Source organism: Schistocerca cancellata, chromosome 10 (assembly GCF_023864275.1).
Source record: "Schistocerca cancellata isolate TAMUIC-IGC-003103 chromosome 10, iqSchCanc2.1, whole genome shotgun sequence".
NCBI classification, from domain to species: Eukaryota; Metazoa; Arthropoda; class Insecta; order Orthoptera; family Acrididae; genus Schistocerca; species Schistocerca cancellata.
In genome coordinates this window covers 2,721,019-2,742,277 of record NC_064635.1, presented here as the reverse complement: position 1 = coordinate 2,742,277, position 21,259 = coordinate 2,721,019, and the positions used below count along the sequence as shown (strand labels likewise).

The window sequence follows — 21,259 nt, the reverse complement described above, 5'->3', positions numbered from 1 at the left end:
TTGCAGGTGATGCAAATTATTGCAACAAACAGCAAATCAATTATAGTCTTAAAAAAATTGGTTAATGAAATTTTTGTGGGCATCAATAAATGGTTTCTAGACGATTCTTTGTCATTAAACTTTGAAAAAAGACTGTATCTTGCAAATTCTGAGCTGCAAGTAATAACACCTGCAAGATACAAAAAGCTGACAGTGTTAAATTCTTGGGATTACAACTTGATAATAATTCAATATGGAGAAGCATGCCACAGAACTGATGAAGTGTATAAAGAAATTTCTATTTGTAATGCAAATTCTGTCAGACATAGTGACATAAAAATAATAATAAAAAAACTACCACAGTATGCTTACTTTCAGTCCAAAATGTCATAGGGGATTTATCTGGAGTAACTCGTGAAGCCAAACTAAAGTTTCCTAGTCCAAAAATATGTAATAAGAATTATTTGTTGAGTAAACTCAAGAACATCCTGCAGAGGCCTGCTTATGGAACAAGGGATACTAAATGTTGCTTCCCAATATATTTATTTCTTAACGAAATGTGTCATTAAAAAGGTATCTCTCTTACAATAAACACTTAAGTTCATGGAATCAATACTGGAAATAAAAATAACTTTCACAAAGATTTAAAGTCACTTACTTTGGCCCAGAATAGTGTCCATTACTCTGTAACACACAATTTCAATAATTTGACAGTAGTCAAAAATACTTTAACTACTGATCAAGTTCAGTTTAAGAAGAGCCGCCTAAAGGATTTATTGATGGCCAGCTCCTACTTCACTGATAAATTTCTTAGTAGAACCAACTGATGTATATGTGTTACTAATAATATCAAAGAATGCGAGCATTAAGTACAATCTGGTGTCTGTACAAATTCTGTACAGTAATGTTATCACAGTAAATAGGTGTTGTAAAATGATTTTTCTGCTTGGTGATGCACGGGTACATCCGAAAATAATTACCATACACACTTCTTGTGTATTAAACATGCACATGATTTTGTGACAAGTGTTATCACCTTTTAATTGAAAATATGGTTAAGATTTTTTTTTAATCTATTCCACAGTGACAAGGATAATTTCACTTGGGATCTGTGGAAGACACATTAGCATTTTCTTTCTAAATATTTCTCGTGTATTTTTGTTTTCTGACATGTTCTCCATCCTGGACAATCACCTCACTATGGATCAACTGGAACAAAATAAGCTTCTAATCTAGTCTGTTCTCCCGATTAACATAATACAAAGAGCCACAGAAAATCAGTTCTAACACAGTGCTAAAGCGTTTCTGGGCCTGTATCCATACAATACATACTGATCACCTGTGTGCGAGGAAGGCATCTTTTCGTTACACCCTATGCCATCTATTTTACATTCTCTGCTGGATAAAAACTTTATACTTTTCCAGGAATTACAATAATCAGCTTACAGATTTTATGTTGCTCCAGTATGCTTACTACTGCCATCTGCCCATTTTCTGTTAAATCTCTCTTAATCCAGCACAGAATTTACTGGTTCCGTCTACCATCCACTGGCCTCACTACATGTCCCACTAACATACATTTCATTTCCATCAATGTCATAATTGTGTCTTCCCCTCCAGTTCCTGTCTCTCCTTGTAGTTCCTCACTTTTTTTAAAAGCTTTCCACATCTGAAGTCTCTCTCTCTCTCTCTCTCTCTCTCTCTCTCTCTCTCTCTCTGTGTGTGTGTGTGTGTGTGTGTGTGTGTGTTTTACATAATGCAATCTATACTATGTGAATCACTAAAGATATGCACACTACGTCACCACTAAACTATCTAACCTTATCAGTTGTCACACATGCAATAGCTTCTCTAGAAGGCTGTTGTGGGTTTGTAGGTGATACTATTTCAGAATATAAGTCTTACACAGACACACTTTATTTATAATATCACAACTGATTTCATGGCTAAAACTTCATTGTTAAGAGCTACTGCGTAAAAAAAAAGGACACAAAATGGGCAACTCAGTTTAACAGAAATATATACAGCTGTAAAAAAAAAAAATAAATACATAAATTTAATTGACGTACTTATATCACCATCATATAGTGTAAACAAAACAAATTAAGGTAAAAATTTCATCTGGAAACATGAGACAGTAGGCATAGCATTACATGTCTTCCAAAAATTAAAAAAATGAACAGAACCAGAAGGAAATTCTTCACATAAATTATCTCTAATCACTGAGATCAGGGGCACATACCCAACAACAACAGAAAGAATGTGAAAATGTTGCTGCATGCAGCAGAATGTGGCCTCCCAATGACAGCTACCAAGCGACAATCGACTGATTAGCAAATGACACATAAAGATGTCAGACCTTTGTACATCTACCCTGAAGCATAATACTTAAAACATTTACCAGTTTTAGGAAACATCAATTTTAAGACTCGAAAAAGCAATAACAAAATATTGATTCTTCACGAGCAGAAGTTTCAATATGAACTCAAAACATTATCTAGAACAACAAACTGCATAGTAATAGCGGAAAATATATAGGACACCTCCTACGCTAACCTCTTTATCTCACATATTAAAGTAACACAATCAACAAAAAATGTATGTACCATAAGTGACATCCAATGACATGAAAACTTATTAAATAAACATTCACCTCACAGAAAGCTTAAAAGAATGAACTATTGTTTGCTTCATGTGATCTAATCACTAAGCGAATCATTTTTTCCATGTGTTTCAAATGTTATACAACTTGAGCATTATTGTACCACTACAATACAGAATGTGTTACTGCCACATCCATTTACGTTCTTAGAAACAGTCTGGTGAATGAGTCTTACAAAGTGATGTTAACAGTCTACTAAAATAGGTGACAAGTATTTTACTGTGTAACAGCAGATCTGTAACATTTTAATGTTTCTTGTAATGAAGTAGGTGATTAAAACACAAAGTATTCCTTATATTTGCCCATTACAGATCCACCATTAGGCCTACATGATGAAATGTTTACATATTTGATGCCATATTTCCAATATTGTTACACATCAATTCCCTAATATTTGTTTCGAAGCACTCTGTAATGTCATGTTTGAGACATCTACCAGTATGTTGACAAATCGAACAGTCTTTCGTAAGAAAGTAAACAGATGTGCCAATAAATCACACTAAGAGCAGCAGCTGAGACTGTTGCCTGAAGTTCCTACTGTACACAGTATATTAATCACCACAGTTTATTGCTTGACATAGATGGAAGGCAGTGATATGTACTATCAAACAACCACGAAAGATGGTGGGAATGAATGATATCACTGATTCAATTGAGAAAGCATGTGGCATTCTGGATCTGCAATGCTCGGGTTTGATGAAAATGTTTGCAGGCAGTGCTCTAGTTGTATCATACATTGAAAGCTGCTACAGAAATTTGTGATTTGTCTAACAGTAATGACTCTCACACAGAAACATGAAATCACAGCAAATATTTAAACCTATGTTGGCACACACCAAGAAAATATGTGTACAATGACTCAAATGCCAAGGACCCCATGTGACAACAATACCTGTTTTATAAATTAACAATCTTAGAGACCGTATACAAGTTTGTTTATAATTAATAACAATGCAATGTCTTTTCAAGGGCTGTCGGACAACATCTGTCACACCACCACGCTGTGGAACATGTTCAGTTTGACTATGAGAATTGAGTCGTAATCTTATAAACAATTCGCTTTCTCCTATTAGGGAGTGATATTACAGAGACAAAACTAAACGGCAAACAAACCCAAATATGAAGAACCCTGTCTTCACACAGCACACAGCAGCTTCGTTGTGACATTTCAAAACATGCCACATCTGATCGATGAAAACAATGGGTATGTGACTGACCCTAAATCAAATGTGGAAAGAGAACGGCAATTCGCGTGTAAGAGATATAAACCGCTATTGTACAGCCGTCACTTCGTTAATATCGCTGTGTCGAGTCTGTCAATTGAAAGGGTGTTTTTTTCGTATGGTAAAATAATTTTCTTGTTGTAAAATAACGCTTTTCTGATTAATAAAGGAAGCCACAATACAGGAAACAGAAACGCGAAACAAGAAAAAAACGCTGAAGCAAAGTTATACTCACTTCAATACAAGAATCAGCAGCTTGTATTTTCTTTTAATAGCTATTTATCGTTGACGCCAATGTGAAACAAAATTCTTGCAAAAGTCGGAAAAACTTGCTTCTAACGAAGCCTTGTGTATAATTTGTTTGCGCCAGGACGGCACCTTCTAAACGAAGCTGAAGATCTCGCGTTGTTAACTTCTACGCGAGGTCTACATTAACGATTTATTAAATCGCGCAGAGAACGCCGTTACGGACCCATTACTGAACGTAATGTGGTTGCAAAGACCTCCCTTGCCAACTGCCTCCTTAGCTCAGTGGCAGAGCACTGGTCTTGTAAACCAGGGGTCGGGAGTTCGATCCTCCCAGGGGGCTCGTTTATTACTTTTTGCTCGGCAAAATTATACTCAAGATTCACAACCTGACACAGTACACACATTTGATATGTCTGCGTAATCACGGCTTACCGTTAATGAAGATAGCAAAGTACAGATTACTTTTAAAACCCCTTTTTCAGATCCGCCCCCTTAACAAGGTCCCATGGTGTAACGGTTAGCACTCTGGACTTTGAATCCAGCGATCCGAGTTCAAATCTCGGTGGGACCTTAATAAATTTTTTCCCTTAGTTTTTTCACCGTGCAATATGGTTACAGTTGTACGTTACATGTCGACTCCCAGTTGAATATGTCACATAGCAATTAATCAAAACGTTTCCGAGAATTACCGTTCCTGTGTCTCATCGACGGATATGCTGTGGCACATTATTCGTTGCTGTTGTGATCTGCTAACGAAACTACTTCATTCACAATCTGGAATGAGGCAGACATGTCAACGCTCTCTAGTATACCACTACGAGGACGACCTCTGGACGTGTTCCCCAGTGGCGCAATCGGTTAGCGCACGGTACTTATAATCAGTATACTGAGCTATGCCGGGGTTGTGAGTTCGAGCCTCACCTGGGGAATGATTTTATATCTGTATACAGCAATTGCATTGACGAAGACAATGCGTAATCGATAGTAAAAACATCAGCCAATAAAAGTACCAATCGGCATTTCCGACATCAGACCGTGAACTCTAAACCATTTCAGGGCCAATAATTTGGAGAACAATAAAACTCAAATAACTAACTTCCTAATCGCTACTAAAGATTACATCTGCTATTGAAATACGGCGGGTATTATTTTCCTACGGTTAGCGCAAACGGAAAGTTTTCACCGCTACACGACTTGCATGTTTCGCCCACACACTACAACACGGCCAACAAATACGAATGTGCTCATGGGGCTGAGGCGCAAGTTTTGAACACACAGAGACATTGAATAAGTCTAAATGAGAGAACGAACAGTAATCAGGGAGAGCCAATAAGGGAATTTAGTAGTACGTACTCAGAAATTTAATCAGAGGGCGAAAAAAAGCAAATACGTGGGCTAATATTTATGATCACATTAACATAATTCAATGAAACGGATTATCTAGACAAGCTGTGGAGTTCTACGAAACTAAATAAAACGAAAAGACAATAATAAGAAACGTAGCGGTTGCGAACGACCTGAAAGAAGCCAGGAAAACAAAACGGGAAATACATTGTAAGATTAGATTAATTTTTCGTCCCAATTGATCAACAGTGAGAAGTTCCACAAGGATAGAAGACAGCAGAAATATTCGTAAAATTTACCACTGGACATGCACAGAAAACCACGCGCCGGTACTCTTCATGCCAAAACAACGAATGGGCATTATACTAGTCTAGAGATACATGCAGCTGAATATTTTAGTCTTTAAATCAACAATGGTAGTTTAAGAAACCTGTCTGCTTCTAATTCATTGTTTCCACATTTATAAATGTCAGGATATGAGATTCATAATCTTACCTCCGAGAAGGATCAGTCCCTGTAGCAATCTCCCACGAACAAAAATTAGTGTGCCGCATAGCCCAAGGATCAGTCATAAAACCTCTCCTGCTTCATATGTCAATGCTATAGATCGTAACCACTGTGTGACAGTTCGCTGATGACACCACCCTTTTTGCCACAGGAAAACTTGCTGCACAAGCTCTACAAGCAACAGATATGTTTCTTGAAAACATCACAGAGTGGTTCGCGAAAAAAAATCAACACGGGAAAAACACATCATCTGATATGCAGCCTCAGCAATGTTGGACGCCAGAATAACATCAAGGCTCTCAAACTGATGGGCTTCATGACAGTCAGCAAACTATCAATGAATGAGCTCCCAATGTATGTGTGCTCCAAGCTCTTCCATGTAATATACCTTCTGTGGAGACTAAAGGCTGTAGTAACTGACCAGTACCTTTTGTTGTTGTGGTCTTCAGTCCAGAGACTGGTTTGATGCAGCTACTCTATCCTGTGCAAGCTGCTTCATCTCCCAGTACCTACTGCAACCTACATCCTTCTGCATCTGTTTAGTGTATTCATCTCTTGGTCTCCTCCTACTGTTTTTACCCTCCACGCTGCCCTCCAATACTAAATTGGTGATCCCTTGATGCCTCAGAATATGCCCTACCAACCGATTCTTATTCTAGTCAAGATGTGCCACAAATTTCTCTTCTCCCAATTCTATTCAATACCTCCTCATTAATTATGTGATCTACCCATCTAATCTTCAGCATTCTTCTGTAGCACCACATTTCGAAGGCTTCTAGTCTCTTCTTGTCATCCATGTTTTACTTCCATACATGGCTACACTGCATACAAATACTTTCAGAAACGACTTCCTGACACTTAAAATTATACTCGATGTTAACAAATTTCTCTTCTTCAGAAACGCTTTCCTTTCCATTGCCAGTCTACTTTTTATATCCTCTCTAATTCGACCATCATCAGTTATTTTGCTCCCCAAATAGCAAAACTCCTTTACTACTTTAAGTGTCTCATTTCCTAATCTAATTCCCGCAGCATCACCCGATTTAATTCGACTACAGTCCATTATCCTCATTTTGCTTTTGTTGATGTTCATCTTATATCCTCCTTTTAAGACACTGTCCATTCCGTTCAGCTGCTCTTCCAGGTCCCTTGCTGTCCCTGACAGAATCACAATGTCATCGGCGAACCTCAAAGTTTTTATTTCTTCTCCATGGATTTTAATTCCTACTCCGAATTTTTCTTTTGTTTCCTTTACTGCTTGCTCAATATACACATTGAAGAACATCGAGGATAGGCTACAACCCTGTCTCCCTCCCTTCCCAACCACTGCTTCCCTTTCATGCCCCTCGACTCTTATAACTGCCATCTGGTTTCTGTACAAATTGTAAATAGCCTTTCGCTCCCTGTATTTTACCCCTGCCACATTCAGAATTTGAAAGAGAGTATTCCAGTCAACATTGTCAAAAGCTTTCTCTAAGTCTACAAATGCTAGAAACATAGGTCTGCCTTTCCTTAATCTATTTTCTTCGTAGGGTCAGTATTCCTCATGTGTTCCAACATTTCTACGGAATCCAAACTGATCTTCCCTGAGGTCGGCTTCTACCAGTTTTTCCATTCGCCTGTAAAGAATTCGTGTTAGTATTTTGCAGCCATGGCTTATTAAACTGATACTTCGGTAATTTTCACATCTGTCAACACTTGCTTTCTTTGGGATTGGAATTATTATATTCTTCTTGAAGTCTGAGGGTATTTCGCCTGTCTCATACATTTTGCTCACCAGATGGTAGAGTTTTGTTAGGCCTGGCTCTCCCAGGGCCATCAGTAGTTCTAATGGAATGTTGTCTACTCCCAGGGCCTTGTTTCGACTCAGGTCTTTCAGTGCTCTGTCAAACTCTTCACGCAGTATCATATCTCCTATTTCATCTTCATCTACGTTCTCTTCCATTTCTATAATATTGTCCTCAAGAACATCGCCCTTGTATAGACCCTCTATGTACTCCTTCCATCCTTCTGCTTTCCCTTCTTTGCTTAGAACTGGGTTTCCATCTGAGCTCTTGATATTCATGCAAGTGGTTCTCTTTTCTCCAAAGGTCTCTTTAATTTTCCTGTAGGCAGTATCTATCTTACCCCTAGTGATATGCACCTCTACACCCTTACATTTGTCCTCTAGCCATCCCTGCTTAGCCATTTCGCACTTGCTGTCGATCTCATTTTTGAGACGTTTGTATTCCTTTTTGCCCACTTCATTTACTGCATTTTTATATTTTCTCCTTTCATCAATTAAATTCAATATCTCTTCTGTTACCCAAGCATTTCTATTAGCCCTGACTAGTACCTTATGAAAGTGTATTATGCTCTTCTTTATAGCCACATTAATTCTGGACCACTGTTATGAGGGCACTCTTCAGGTTACGAGGATGTGTTAATGCTACAAAAGAAAGCTGTCAGAGTTATCCTTAGCAAAAGACTAGAGCACTGCGAGCCTATATTCAACTGGCTAGGAATAATGACCATTTTCAGCCAGTATGTGTTTCATCTGCCTCATCAGTGTAAAAGAAAACCTAGGAGCTTTCGGCACAATGTAATGAATATATAATTATGACACCTGCAATAAAAGGAACACAGAAATGTCAACTGTCTGGAACACTAGATAGGTTTCCAATGGTCGGTATATAAATGTTCAACACAGTCTCAGGAAGCGCAATGTCTGCTGCTCGGATTATTCAAAAGGAAAATTACACAGGACTTTAAACAGCATCCATTCTACTCTATTGGAGAATTTTTCAACAGTGATCAAAGTGGATTGGAGAAAATAATGTTGTTTCGTCTGTTATATATGTCCTTATTGTGAACAGTTTTCTTTATATGCTGTGTGAAAAATTTTAAGAACGCTTATGTTTCTATGCAATCTTGATGCAATCTTTCCAGTCACTACTATAAATGGCACAGATCCCGTAATAAAGGAAATATACAACATAGTGTGGATAAGGATTCCTCCTGAAACTTTTGAATGGTTTGTGCCCATTCTTCGGAGTGGCAGGATGGCATACCACTTTTCTTTTCTCTTCATTTTCAATATCACAAAATGAATACAGTCACATTCAATTTTTCTGTGACCTATTTTGAAAAATATATGATCAATTGATTGTAAGTTTGGATGGCTCTTGGACTAAGCAATTACAGGTAGACATGAAAGTAGAGTTGTTCTGCTGACTCTCACATCCATCAGACACACTCCTGCATAGCTTCTGGTACATAGTGTACGCATAGACACACGTGGCAATTTAAACCAATCTTCTTTTACTGTGTCTCATTGCACAAGTAACAAGTGCCATATTGATTATTTAAAAATAAGACTGGCACCTGTTTATACTATTTACATTTGAACGACGAAACAAGATACTTTTGCTGAATATACTTACATGTATTCTGTAAACGAATATACTTATATGTATTCTGTAAACTAAGTGTTTTCTTATGCCTGTTAAGGAAGGTGAAAATGAATTAAAACTTTCCAGAATTTTCTTGTGGCACTTTTTTACATTTGGTGCTCCTTTTTCACAAAATATTAGAATCATTTCTTTTCTTTTTTTATACATCTCCTGGCCCATACTAACTACTCTTCTTGTTCTTTTACTCATACTGTTCAAAGTTACAACATACTCACAACTAAAGAATAGCAAATAGCATGCAATTTTATTCCCAGATACACTGTTAAAATACTTGTGTGTTCAGCAATAATGTTGTGTATAATGAACTGAGCTCTTAAATGAACAGTTGAAGTGTTACAAGTATCAGTCATATTGTTACATGCAATGGACATAAACAATGAAGTACATAATTATAATAGCACTTAAGAACATTTGCAAGGGTATCTAATTAATGTATGTATGTATGTACTGGTACCACGCTCATATCCCCCCCCCCCCTCCCCCAATGCACTTAGGATTCTAACAGCGTGCCAAAGTCATGAAAATGGCATATTTGCTGTTGCGGCATTACGAAGTACACTCATTCTATATATTTTTGAGGTAATAGAACTTGCATTTGTTTCCTACACTACCAAGAGAATTCATATGAGTTTTTGCCTTAACAAGGAACATGAAAATTGAAACTCAATGATGTACAGTATGTAAGCCAAAATTGTCATTTTTACACATTCATTGTGTCAGCATAAGAGGAGCATACAATTGTTGCTACAACCGTACAATGATTGCCAAATTGCAATTACACCAAGGAGAAATATTTGTATTTTCAGCAAACTAGAAACAAAAGCAGCAGCATGATATCTCAGGGAAGAAATTGAAACATTTTAACTCTGGGCAGGAGCATGCAGAACATCACATCAAGTTTAGAACAATAGCTGACCAAGCACTGGATACATATGTACCTTTCAGAAAAGTTCATGGTGGGAGGGATCTGCCATGGTATATAGTCACTATAAACTATTAAGTAACTTCTAAAAAATATGTCTAAAATAAAGCATAGGGCTATATATAGAAAAAAAAAAAAAAAGGTTGTGTGAAACAGATTTGGCTGTCGAGAAGACAATGCACAACTACAGACTTCCTTCAATGATTACTGCAGCAGAATCTTATTGAAAGATCTCTCACAAAAACCCAAAAAATGACTTTCAAAAAGCACCCAGTACACATTAATGGAAGTATGATAATACAGGGTATCAAATTAAACTTGTTACGGCACAGAATAGTACAGAAACTAAAAAGCTTTAATAAAACATACTCACATTGCCACAGCCAAATTCAAATCATGCCAGAGACAGAGACAGAAGTGGGAAGCAAGCCGTATGCTGCAAGTGGGTCAAGTCAACGACACTGTCTGCCGAGTAAGGATACGCATTCAGCAGAAAGGGGACTATGACAGGAATCTGAGGGAAGCAAAGACCTCATAAGACATGTTGCAAGAAACTGTCTCTATGGCTGTTAGCCTGTTAAGTGAATACAGCAGAATAAGGACGACACATTTGGTCTTTACGAACTGAACCTTACGTCATAGTCTCACACTAGCTCCCTTTAAATACTCCAGCTCCCGAACTCTCATCCTCAGCTGACCACTGGGATCAATGGCATTCAAAGTGATAACACTCCATTCCATGATTATAATACTGTAGTCAATCTATGTCCTAGAAGCTCCAGCAGAGTCTATGAACTAGCCAAAGATGTGCTCGAGATTATGGCCATCAATTCACAAACTTCATGCTGCTCACCACCTACCAAAGGAGAAATCAACTGCCTTCTGGCAATACCGCATCGGAGAGTGCTGCCAATGCCAGACTTCAATATTGAAGCCAACAACAGTGCATCTTGGGGCCCACATTCCTGTTCAATACTCGGGCTCCTTTGAGTGTTGAAATCTGTTAGGGATAGGGAGGAGATCGATCAATCAACCACACGACTACAGGCACCAGGTAAACTGCGTGTGGATCACCGTAGAATTCCAAGTGGGACCGAGTACACTCCAGTGGCCAGCCTGAAACGGCTGCACCTGCTCGCCGGCAGTCCACTGCAGTGCCAGGGTCAGTGACGTCTTCTCCCGGGCACGTAACCACTGAAATGACTCGAGGGATCTCATCTAGGAACAGACGCAGAGCCGAATGAGTAACAGCCAGAGCCGAATGAGTAACAGCCCAGGCTGGTAAAGAATGAGCAACAGTTGAGGCCGGTGCGGAAGAACAATGACTCGTAAACATTGCGAATAAATAACTCGACTCGAATAATGCTTTACTAGTGCCGTGACAGCCCACAGAGGTGTCTACACTTCACCCTCTGTGAATTTGTGAATGGAGATAGGAAGGATGCAGGAGGTTGTCTTATATAAAAAATCATCAATAGATGTACAAAGGAACGTCAGTAGTGCCCCGCAAAAGAGTGCTGGAATCCTTTCTGTTCATGTCATACATTAATAACGTGGAATCAGTGAACACATACAAAGACATGGGTGTAACAATTTGTAGGGATATGAAATGAAATGATAACACTGGCTCAGTTGTAAGTAAAAAGGTGGAACGCTTTGGTTCACTGGTAGGATACTTGAAAAATTTTATCAGTCTAAACAAGAGAATGCTTACAATACAAGAATTCAATTCACTTTAGGATATTACTCGAGTGTGTTGGAACCATGCCAAATAGGACGAAAAAGGGATATTGAACTTATAGAAGGATACGTAAGTAAATTCCTCTATCACTTCCAGCTCCTCTCTTCCAATTCTCATTCTCAGAGGTTCATATTCTGCTCCTGTACTGCATACCATACCATCACTTTAGTCTTTTTTTTTTGTTTATGGTAGAAGCCAGAAAGAAATTTTAAGCAGTATACAAAAGGCCAAAATTGCATTTAATCAGAGAAGGAACTTACTCACCAGCAACAACATCAGTCTGAAAACAAGGAAACGTATCAAGAAAGGTTTCGTTTGGAGTGTGGCCCTATACGGATGTGAAACTTGGACAATTGGAAGAGAAGAGAGAAGATGGCTAGAGGCTCTGGAGACGTGGTGCTACAGAAGGATGATGAAGATCAGCTGGAGAGACAAAGTAACAAATGAAGAGGTGCTTAGAAGAGTGCAGGAAACCAGACCTCTGTGGAGGCACATCCAAACAAGAAGAAAAAACCCGTAGGGCACATCCTACAACACAACATCATCATTGGAACAATAGCTGAAGGAGCTATTAAGGGAAGGATTCAGTGGGGGTGACCAAAGATATCATACATGCAACAGATCACGAATGGCGTTGGATGTAACATAAACGTAGAAATGAAGAGGAAGGCAGGCAGAAGAGAGGAATGGCGCTCTGCTGGAAACCAACCTCAGGGTTGAACACTAGAAAAAGAAGAAGAAGAAGGATAGGCAGCACAAATTTTCGCAGGTTTGCTTGCTCATGGAAATGCCACAAGAAGTGATATTGTAAATAGATGGCAGCTGTCCTGCGACACCCTAATTAAAATGTTTCGAGAACCACTTCTGAGTGGGGGAACTAGGAATACAGTACAACCATCTACACCCAGTATCACCCCTGAAGGGAGATACATCTGTGGTCTAGTAATCAGAATGTCTTCAGTTCCAGATTTCAACCTCACCACTGCTCAAATTTTGAACAAAAATCATCGGAAATGGTGACCGTAGATTTCCGACATAAGAAGACACCGTCATTCTGCCAACAGCCTTGTCAATGAGAGTGGAGGGGAGGGATGAGGCTCAAGGCACTCTCCTGGCCTTGGTGTGGGAAACAGCTCCTAAAAGGTGTTAGAATCAGCAATGATCAACAGCATGAGGGCTCAGAAGGCAATGGAAACAACTGCATTAAAGAAATATAATATGTAATACAGGATATGTGACCTGTACCTGAAATATAGTGTCACGAAGATCTCTCAATTGCCAAAAATTCTGGGCTAATCACCTTTTTGGATCTCCAGGAGGAGACTGCCAAGGGGAAGGTACCCATGAGAAAAAGACTGAATAACCAACAACATTCTACGAGATGGTTTGTGGAACGTCAGGAGTTTGAACACGGTAGGGAAGCCAGAAAATCTGAATAGCGAGATATTGTGCCTCAATCTAGATATAGTGAGGGTCAGTGAAGTAAAATGCTAAGAAGACAAAGGATCTCTCGTCATATGACTATAGAGTAACATCAATCTGGCAGAGAACAGTATAAGGATTTGTTATGAATAGCAAGGTAGGACAGAGAATGAACAGTTCAGTTCAGTGATATGGTTATTCTCATCAGAATTGACAGAACACCAACACAGACAACAATAGTTTTGGTATTCTTGCCGATCTCACACAACAGGAGATGAAGAGTTAGAAAACCTTTATGATGATACTGAACGGGAAATTCAGTACATAAAGGGAGATGAAAATTTAATGGCCATGGCACATTGGAGTGTGGTTGTAGGGGAAGGAGTAGAAGAAAGGGTTATGGGAGATTGTAAGTGTAGAAAGACTAACTGCATTCTGCAATAAATTTTAGTTATAATAGCTAATATTCTATTAAAGACTCACAAGACAAAGAGATATACTTGGATGTGAAGATTTCAGTTACATTACATCACAGTCAGTTAGGGATTCCAAAACCAGATATTACATTGTAAGGCATACGCAGGAGTAGATACGGACTTCAGTAATGATGAAAAGCACGCTGAAGTTTAAGAGACTAGTCGGGAAGAATCAATGTGCAAAGAAAAGGTACACAGAAATACTATGGAATGAAGAGATAAGCTTGAAGTTCCTTGCGGTTAAAGATATTGTGATAATGAATAGCTCAGTAGACAGTTGTGTGAAGGGCAATCACAAATGTTGGAAAGGGAAACATAGGCACAAGGAATGTAACTGTGAGGAAAGCAAGGGGACAGAAGAAATACTTCAGTTGTTCAACAGAAGAAGGGAGTACAAAAATGTTCAGAGAAATTCAGAAATACAAGTCACATTAAGAATGTAATGGTAATTCTGCTGTTAAATGCGAAGGAGAGAGCAGATATGTGGAAAGATTACAATGAATACCCTTATGAGGTGGAGGCCTTATCTGATAAGGTGTTTGGGGGTGAGGGTGGGGGGGATAGAGTCAACAGTAAAGAAAAGAGAGGGGTCAGTACTAGAAACAGGATTTTGAAAGAGCTTTGGAAGACTAAAGACTAAATAAGGCAGGAGGGATAGATAACATTCCAACAGAATTTCCAAACGCACTGGAGGAAGTGTCAACAAAATGACTATTCACGTTGGTGTATAGAATGTATGAGACTGGGGTCATTCTACGTCCAAACATGCAATAATTCAAGGATTTGTAATCCTCTATCTCAGATTTTCAAAAAACCTTGCACATTTGCTGACTCTTATAACATAAGAACGTCTGCAAAATCTTTTTGGTCTCAGACTACAACTTTATTTTACACCGAATTTTAAATGTAATGATATTCTTATAACTGTATTCTGCTAGAATGTCAATGCAAAATTTTACGTATCTACATAAATGCCCGTAACTCAGGTGTTTATCAAGCTTTCGATTTGGAATTTTTTTTAGACGTTAGGTAAGGCATACACACTGTGTGTATCCGGACACCCCCAAAATGTATGTTTTTCATATTAGGTGCATTGAGCTACCACCTGCTGCCAGGTACTACATATCAGTGACCTCAGTAGTCATTAGACATTGTGAGAGAGCAGAATGGGATGCACTGTGGAACTTGCGCAGACTTCGAACGTGGTCAGGTGATTGGGTGTCACTTGTGTCATACGTCTGTATGCGATATTTCCACACTCCTAAACATCCCTGGGTCTACCGTTTCCCATGTGATAGGGACATGGAAATGTGAAGGGACACGTACAGTACAAAAGCGTACTGGGCAACCTCGTCTGTTGACTGACAGACACCACCGACAGTTGAAAAGGATCGTAATGTGTAATAGGCAGACAGCTATCCAGACCATCACACAGGAATTCCAAACTACATCAGGATCCACTGCAAGAACTAAGACAGTTAGGCGGGAGGTGACAAAACTTTGATTTCATAGTTGAGCAGCTGCTTATAAACCACACATCATACTGGTAAATGCCAAACATCACCTTACTTGCTGTAAGAAGTGTAAACACTAGATGATTGAAGAGTGAAAAAATGTTGTGTGGAGTGATGAATCACAGTACAAAATGTGGCAGGGTGTGGGTATGACAAATGCTCTGTGAACATCATCTGCCAGCGTGTGTAGTGCCAACAGTAAAACTCGGAGGCGGTGGTGTTATGGTGTGGTGTGGTCAAGTTTTTCATGGAGGGGGCTTATATCCCTTGTTGTTTGGCATGTCACTATCACAGCACAGGCCTACATCGATGTTTTAAGCACCTTCTTGCTCAGCCACTGTTGAGGAGCGATTTGGGGTTGGCGATTGCATCTTTCAACATGACTGAGCACCTGTTCATAAAGCACGGTCTCTGGTGGAGTGGTTACACAAAAATAACATTTCTGTATTGGACTGGCCTGCACAGAGTCCTGACCTGAATCCTATAGAACACCTTTGGGATGTTTTGGAACGCTGACTTCATGCCAGGCCTCACCAACTGACATCGATAACCCTCCTCAGCACAGCACTCCTTGAAGAATGTGATGCCGTTCCCCCAAGAAATCTTCCAGCATCTGACTGAACATATGCCTGCGAGAGTGGAAGCTGTCATCAATGCTAAGGGTGGGCCAGCACTATACTGAATTCCAGCATTACCAATGGAGGACGGCACAAACTTTTAAGTAATTTTCAGCCAGGTGTACAGCTACTTTTGATCACGTAGTGTAGTTGACAGATATCCAGTTATTGAAGCAATTAAGTTACAAACAAAGTTTTTTTTAAAAATATTAATGTATGTTAATTTTTGATTTCAAAAAAAGCGTGAGGACGTGGAAAAATGCTTATATCACATTTCTCCAACCTGCTGGGAACCTGATTTTGGTCTAAAATAATCCCCTAGCTTGTAAGCTTTCTAATAAAATAAATATTTTAATGGGTCTTCTGCTAATTGACACACACATCTGAAATCAAAATACTTTTTGCTGGGATGGAAAAAAGAGTCGTTTTAGGTTAAGTTCATGCATTCACTGTCTCACTGCTTCAGAAGCAAGGGTATCAAATCAGCATATTTCAAGTATAACTCATTCTAGGCAGGCAAGTTAACTTTAAGGGTGAAAATTTATTTCATTTCACTAATTCAGTAATTTTTTAAAAACTATAATATATATGATTTATATGTTCAACTTGTCACCTGTTCACAGTGATAAAAAAGTGTTCTTACAAATACAGATGTTTTATTCCACCTTCGAGCATGTTTACATGCAATTGGTGTAGTCAGTGTTAACACAACAACAACAACAACAACAACAATAGTAATAATATAAACTTGGACAAATGTCATTAACTACAATATAATAATCCAAAATGGATACAATACATATTTATGCAAATGTCAATAACAACAAAAAGTTTCCTAAAAGCAGTAGCTTGTTTGAAACCTTTATAGGTATGCAACAATTGCCCGCCCCCCCCCGGTAGCTGAGTGGACAGCGCGACAGACTGCCACTCCTATTATTATTATTATTATTATTATTATTATTATTATTATTAATGCAACAATTGCTCAAATTCATTGTTGAGAACAACTGGCATGCAACAATTAGTCTATGTGTCCTCAGTTGCTCTTTGTCCTTCTGTGTGACAGGTCATATCTGTCTGTGCTGCAGCCCTATCATTCCACTTGTATAAATTATGTTTCAAGCAAATTAGCACTCAGTTAATTGCAATAGAAAATGAATTCATGCACTGTTGGAAAGTTACTAAAAATAACACATCATTTGACAATCTATACCTTAGTAAAAACTCTACAAAAAATAGAAGAGCTGAGTCAAGACAAATGAGATTTGATACTCCTGCATTCCAATATAAGCTTTCCACAAGATCAAGAAAGTCCTACTATATGTGGACATCAGAGATAATATTACTTAAACGTTTTTGGAAGTAATCAAAGAACTTGTTGTGAGCCTTTCAAAAACGCAGACAAACAGTTAAAAAATCTTTGAGGTCAGTTTACTTGGCTTTGACTAAAACATTACACGTTAAAAGAATCTACATAACCTGAAGGCGACATTTCACAAATCAGTACTAAAAAGTCAAAGTATAGAAGATGCAAATAAAACTTTTCATAATTTGGGGTACTCTCCCTTAAAATGTCTCTCCATTCCAAATTACAACAAGGCTTCATATGGCAAAAAGAACCTATAACAAGTGAAGCCATGTTTTGGAAAGAAAAGTGTACTGGGCATTAGATTGCAGTATTGAAGATTCTGACTGCAGAGAAGAAAAATTTGATGATGAAATTGTTGCAAAAGCCAAAGATTTTGATGCCATGATATTGCTAATGAAAGAAAAAGTGGTCATTGTAAAGTGCCTGAGAAACTTCAAATTTTAACTTTAGCTTCCACCCTCTGTCGAAAGAAAACATGTCATAATTCAATGTTAGTGAGTATGTGATTTAACGAGGATGGAAAGTGAAAACAGAAATGGGTATTTTATAAATTCCTAAACCAAAAAGGGAGAAAGTTATTGATGATGAATATATTCAAACGTTACCAGGAGCAAAAGACAAAGTTAGCATTCAGAAGAATGTGTATATGTAGAAAGGACACATTCTTTGCAACTTAAGAGAACTGTACTCTTGCTTTAAATGGGAGACTCCAAACATTAACATTAGTCTTTCTAAATTTTGTTCACTTAAGAGCGAAGTGGGGTATTTTAGCTGGTGCTGCCGGTACTCGTTTAGTGTGTGTGTGTGTGTGTGTGTGTGTGTGTGTGTGTGTGTGTGTGTGTGTGTGTGTGCGCGCGCGCGCGCGCGCGCGCGCATGCGCACACGCACTTGTACGGTATCTGCTAATCTGTAAAATTTGGAACTGCTTTCAGATGCGGAACACATTGAAGAAACATACAAAGAACTTAAAAAATTTCTTGTACGCCGCTTTGGAAACTACAACTGCAGGCTTATTCACTGTGATAATTGTCCCAGTGATAAGAAACTGTCAGAATTATCAAAACAGGAATTAGCTTACAAAGATGCTGATGATGAAACTGAGTTCAGCCAGTGGATAAACACGGACCATTGGGCAGATTTCTTACACAAGAACCTCGAGAAGAGATTTTCGACAACCCACATTATACCTGGTACCAGGAATTTTCACCATTGCAAACCACGTTCTAGTGATTCTTTTGAGATTAGAAGAGTAACTTCTTCTGAAAAGCCCTCCTTGATTTTTTCATTCAATGAAAATGCCCCACTATGGGCATGCACTCATCCTCCACAAAATTCTTTTGTAGCAGCTGTATACAATGACAGGAGGTATTCTGCATTCAACAGAAATGTCTGTGATGAAGAATGAGATGTTGAACTACTTTTTCTCCTCCCACCAGGACCAGGAGTGTCATTCTTTTGGCATGTGAAGGAAGACTCTCGCCTTTGTGCCTTTGGAAAACATTTTATGTGCTGTTGGTGTACCTAAATTAAAATCATTGGTTGGAATGTATTACTTTAATGAAAAAGATATTAAATTAACAGAATATAATGTGCCATAATGGATTAAAAACAGAGATGCTATTAAGAAATTTCATTAATAGTTTCAGGGATCTTCACTGCTGAACATGTACATATTAAATTAACATTAGCATGATTGGACTAATTGTTGTTTAAAGATGCTAATTTGACACACTAAATAAAGTTAATCTATGTAATTAAAATGTTTCAATTAAATTTATAACTTTCTGTTCTGTACTTTCATGAGGAAGCCTTACTACAGATTGTCAGTTTACATAATCTAATATGAATGATCTTCTGAACAATGGTGTGATATATGTTAAATGAACATCCAATATCTATCAAAACTCAGGGCGCTGTTTCTTTTTTCTTTCTTTCTTTTTTAAAAAATAATATCAGAGTTTCAATAAAAATAAATCCTGTATCAGTGGTCAGAAAGTGTTTTACATATTTAAAAATCACTGTTGGGGCTACAACAGCTTAAGTTGATTTTCTACATTCCGATACGTCAAGAATAGCTTTAATTTCTTTTACAATAAAGATACATCTCATCTGTGACATCTGGGGAAATATGACAGCGAAGTGTTGAAATAAGGTACTTTCAGTTATTATTATTATTATTATTATTATTATTATCATCATTGTTGTTATGTTTACCTGCTGTGGCATTTATGTTTGTCAAAAATTTACATTTTCCCCCTCAAACTATGTGAAGTACTAGGAAAAATTTTGCACTGACTATTTCCATGCGGAAAATAACTAGTAGAAAAATGTAAGCGTAGGCTTCCGCGGCCGTTGTCATCTTCAATAAAATTCTTCAGGGTATCAGACCGCATCGTCATAATTTAAAATGCGCCAACATTTCGGCCAGCGTTGCAGCTAGCCTTCATCAGGGCCTTACGTTAGCGTAAGGCCCTGATGAAGGCTAGCTGCAACGCTGGCCGAAACGTTGGCGCATTTTAAATTATGACGATGCGGTCTGATACCCTGAAGAATTTTATTGTAGTAGAAAAAGTTTCGTGAAAATCTGAAGCAGTGGGTGTCAGGTATGGATGATCATACTTAGAATTTTTTTTTTCATCACAACACGAAGTATTGTGATTTCATATTTATTTGTGTGTCCATTTGTAGAAAACCCATTTATAATTTTATTTTATTACAATGTGTACTGTCTTGGGAATTACCTAAGTCCAATTATAAGTTCCCACCAGGTTGGAAAAATGTGATATACGCATTTTTCAATGAGTCTGCACTTTTTCTGGAAATTGGAAAGTGAGAATTATTAAATTTTTTTTGTAATGTTCTTTGTAACTTTCCTGCTTACATAATTACATGTCTATTAAGTATGAGGTTCTCTTAACTTATGAAAGAAATTCCAAAGCAAAAGTTCCATAAACATCTGAGTTGCGAGCATTTTTGTAGATAACTACCATTTTGCATTGACATTCTTGCAGAGTTCAGTTATCAGAATATCACTACATTTGAAATTTGATATAAAAAAGTTTTACTTTGAGAGCAAAAAGACTTTGTACAAGTTCTTATGTTATAAGTATAAGCAAATGTGCAAAGTTTCAAAGAAACCTGAGATGATGAGTGACATGACCTGTGTGATTTGATGTGGAATTACCCACTGGCGATGTCCATCAAACTTTCGGAAAAACATCATCCACACAATTCTGATGATTGCAAGAGCCAACAAGCATAAGAATACTGCTCAATCAGCTTAACAGCTCATGCATCCAAGTTGCTGACAAAAATTATACACAGAAGAAAGGAAAAGAAAATGGAGGACGTTTTAGATGACATTATTTTGGTTATAGGAAATGTAACGCCACCAGAGAGGCAGTTCTGAAGTTGTGTATGAAATAGGAGCAAGACAGAAGAAAAATCAAGATAAGTTCTTAAGATTTGTTGACTTGGAAAATGCATTTGTCACAGTAAAGGGGTGCAAGATGTACGAAATTTGGAGAAAATAGGAGGTAAGCTGTACACAAAGGTGGCTCATATAGAATATGTAGAAGATCTAATAGGGAACAATAACAATGGAAGACCAAGAATGAAGTACTCGGTTTAAAGGCGATATAAGACAAAGATGAAGTCTTTCACACTACTATTCAATGTATGCATCAAAGAAGCAATACTGGAAATAAAAGGACGGTACAATATTGAGATTAAAATTCAGGATGAGATATCAATGGCAAGATTTGCTAATGACATTGCTACGC

At 38.0% G+C, this 21,259-nt stretch overlaps 1 protein-coding gene and 3 non-coding genes across 6 annotated transcripts in view; 3 read left to right on the top strand and 1 right to left on the bottom strand.

Moving 5' to 3' along the window:
- The window catches only part of LOC126106790 (uncharacterized), a 467,803-nt gene extending 462,600 nt beyond the window's left edge, over positions 1–5,203 (bottom strand). The window contains exon 1 of one of the 3 annotated variants that reach the window (XM_049913178.1): positions 4,803–5,203. Coding sequence is in view for 1 of the 3 variants with exons in the window: in XM_049913176.1 (XP_049769133.1) it covers positions 3,755–3,808 (54 nt within the window). In the remaining 2 variants the exon portion in view is untranslated. The other 2 variants (XM_049913177.1, XM_049913176.1) reach the window with 2 other exon arrangements.
- Trnat-ugu (transfer RNA threonine (anticodon UGU)) lies at positions 4,382–4,453 on the top strand. Its single transcript has one exon. It is a non-coding gene; the product is annotated as a tRNA-Thr (tRNA).
- Positions 4,613–4,684, top strand: Trnaq-uug (transfer RNA glutamine (anticodon UUG)). Its single transcript has one exon. It is a non-coding gene; the product is annotated as a tRNA-Gln (tRNA).
- Trnai-uau (transfer RNA isoleucine (anticodon UAU)) lies at positions 4,953–5,042 on the top strand. The gene is given in 2 exon segments: positions 4,953–4,990; positions 5,007–5,042. It is a non-coding gene; the product is annotated as a tRNA-Ile (tRNA).
- Positions 5,204–21,259: the final 16,056 nt, after the last annotated feature.